Below are 2,998 nucleotides of genomic sequence, written 5' to 3'. Positions count from 1 at the left end.
CCTTCCGACCCTAGAAACTATGAAACTATGAAAATGGCATAGCGTGCAACCTCAGCAAATTTGCAGATGACACCAAGGGGCTTGTGGGGGGTGGAGAAGGAATAGCAGATACACTGGAGGTTAGGTCTAGGATTCACAGTGACCCAGACAAATTGCAGGATTGGGCCAAAAGGAATCTCATGAGGTTCAACAAGGACAAGTGCAAAGTCCTACACTGAGGATGGATCAATCCCATGCACAAAGACACTTTGGGGACAGACTGGCTGGGCAGCAGCTCTGCAGAAAAGGACCTGGGGGTTACAACTGGGGGTTACAGTGGACAATAAGATGTGTATGAGACAGCAGTGTGCCCACGTTGCTGCATTGGTAGGTGTGTTGCCAGTAGGTCAATGGAAGTGATTATTCCTTTCTATTCAGTGCTGGTGAGGCCACATCTGGAGTACTGTGTTCAGTTTTGGGCCCCCCACTACCGAAAGGATGTGGACAACTTGGAGAGAGTCCAGCAGAGGGCAACAAAAATGGTTCGGGGGCTTGGGGACATGACTTCTGAGGAGAGGCTGAGGGAACTGGGCTTATTTAGTCTAGAGAAGTGGAGACTGAGAGGGGATTTAATAGCAGCCTTCAAGTGGGGTTCAAAAGAGGATGGAGCTAGACTGTTCTTAGTGGTGGCAGATGACAGAACAAGGAGCAATGGTCTCAAGTTGCAGTGAGGGAAGTTTAGGTTAGATACTAGGTAGAATTCTCTCACCAGGAGGGCAGTAAAACACTGGAACAGGATACCCAGAGAGGTGGTGGAAACTCCATCTTTGGAGGTTTTTTAGGCCCAGCTAGACAAAGCTTTGGCTGGGTTGATCTAATTGGGGTGGTCCTGCTTTGAGCAGGGGGTTGGACTGGATGACCTCCTGAAGTCCCTTCCAACCCTAATTTTCCATAATTCTTTACAAGTCCCCCCTCTACCAGCACAACAACCACTGCACAAGCATGAACTGCACAGCCCACAGCCAGCCCTCCCCACACTTCTCTTGACAACTCAGGGCCTCAGCAAGGATGCCATGAAGCCTGGGACAGTATGGTTCATCCCTGCTTCATATGGCTGTCCTGCTTTGAGCAGGGATTTGGACTAGATGGCCTCCTGAGGAGCCTTCCAACCCTACTTTTCTACAATGATTCTATGATCTAATTCAAAACTACAGTATCATAACTTAACTTGCACAGAATTTATATACTCTCAGCCTATATATTCTGAGTCGTAGGCTGCTGCTTACTGATGGTAAGTTCCACTTACAGCTGTGAAACTCCTTCCATTAAAGAATCCAAGAAAAAGATTTAGCTATTAAGCATACAGGTTTTAACTTATGGAATACCAAGGAAATAGAATATTTTCATAGACAGTAACAGAAGTTCTAATTGTCTCTCGGATTAACTAAATGATGAAACGGAGCATCTTCCTTAAAAATGAGAGAATGAAGTTTTTAGTTCACTTTGAGCAGTTTTACAGACAGGCAAAACTGCAGTAAATTTGCTCTTCTGGGAAAGCAATATTGTATAGAGACCAAAGGACTGTTTTAATGAAAGTAAATATACATAACAGATTTCCAACCTTAATGCATCTCAGTAAGCAGTGCAAGCTCAGCAAGTCTCTCGAGATGCATCTGCCTAAATAGGACTAAATCTTCCGCAAATTTACATGATGATTTTAAAAGGATTTTGATCATCAAAATGTGTGAGTCTTAATGGATCAGCAACATAACTAAATGACAAGTATAAAAAAGGAAGTCCCCTTCCATAGAGCCCATTGTTATATACTCGATTTTTCCAGAGGCTGATGTTTTTACCAGCTCTCCTTTTTGCTTCTTGATATTCAGTTGGTTACTCCTGGAACATTGGTTTGTGGCTTTTAAATATGTTCTGTAGTGGATGAGAAGACAGGCTGCTTAGTGACATGGTTGCTATTATTCAGTACAGCAACCATTTCTCACCCAGGCAGCCAGCACTAACATCATTGTTCGAATGAAGGATTATTTTATAGTGTCCCAGTGGCAGCAGCCACAACGAGTATTATGGTCTTCTAACCTACATTTGACTGATCACCCAGAAATAACTTTTTCAGCTGTTTGTGTAGTAACCAGAGTATTTTACACTACTGAATATTTTTAATTCTTTATTTTTGTCTGTAGTTATCCATCCCATCATAGAAAGTAGTACATTTAAGCTAGTAGGTAGTAGTCACTCCACTTCCAGGTTCATACCTGTTTAGTAACTTATATATCATACTCAGTACTAAGAGGCATTTTTGCAATTGAAATTTTATGAGACAATCAAATGATTGAGTTTAGAATGTATACAAAATGATCTTTTCTTCTTGTGTCATTTAGGGTTTTCTACAACAGATGAATTTTTATATGAAATTCAATATAAATCCAATAAAGTTAAATCTCAGCTTGAGTCTTCAGTGGCTATAAATCTAGTGCAAAAGGATCGGGATGCAGAATCTGGAATTATAACACTGATCTTCAATATAATATTTGCACCTAACAAACCAATGAGGTACGTCTGTGTTCTCAAAGCTGTACAAAATCTAGATGGTTTCTAATCAGTGTAGATGAGGCTAAAAAGCCCCTGTCCTTTCATTCCTGTCTCACATCCTTATCTTACTTTATGTCCTCTCCATATTTTCCTTCTAATAACAAATATTTTGAAGGTGCTTGTTTTTTCTTCCCTTAGATGTCTTAATGTAGGCTGAAGTGGTTTTGTTGAATTATGCTCTGATCTAAATAAACATCACTGTACTTAGTAAGAATGGATTACTAGAAATGTGAGAGCATCAAATAAGAATCACTTGTAGTCTCAATCCAAGGAAAGTATCCAGTGGAGATGATAGGGGAGCCCATCTGTGTTGAAAAATATTTAATATATTTTTAATATACTTTTAGCTTTACTTAATATAATATATCTTTAATATATGTTTTCATACTTAAATATAAGTGTGAACCCCGCC

General features: G+C 40.2%; 1 protein-coding gene across 1 annotated transcript in view; it reads left to right on the top strand.

Moving 5' to 3' along the window:
* Window positions 1-2,998, top strand: part of LOC109302302 (cilia- and flagella-associated protein 47-like) — a 536,681-nt gene that overhangs the window by 474,377 nt on the left and 59,306 nt on the right. The window contains exon 17 of the mRNA XM_019523864.1: window positions 2,376-2,547. Within this exon, the coding sequence (XP_019379409.1) occupies window positions 2,376-2,547 (172 nt within the window). The remainder of the gene's footprint in view (window positions 1-2,375; window positions 2,548-2,998) is intronic.

Source organism: Gavialis gangeticus, unplaced genomic scaffold (genome assembly GCF_001723915.1).
Source record: "Gavialis gangeticus isolate Ggan-Ray unplaced genomic scaffold, GavGan_comp1, whole genome shotgun sequence".
In the NCBI taxonomy this organism is placed as follows: domain Eukaryota; kingdom Metazoa; phylum Chordata; order Crocodylia; family Gavialidae; genus Gavialis; species Gavialis gangeticus.
The sequence above is the reverse complement of the archived record's forward strand: the minus strand, read 5'-3'. Positions and strand labels throughout refer to the sequence as shown.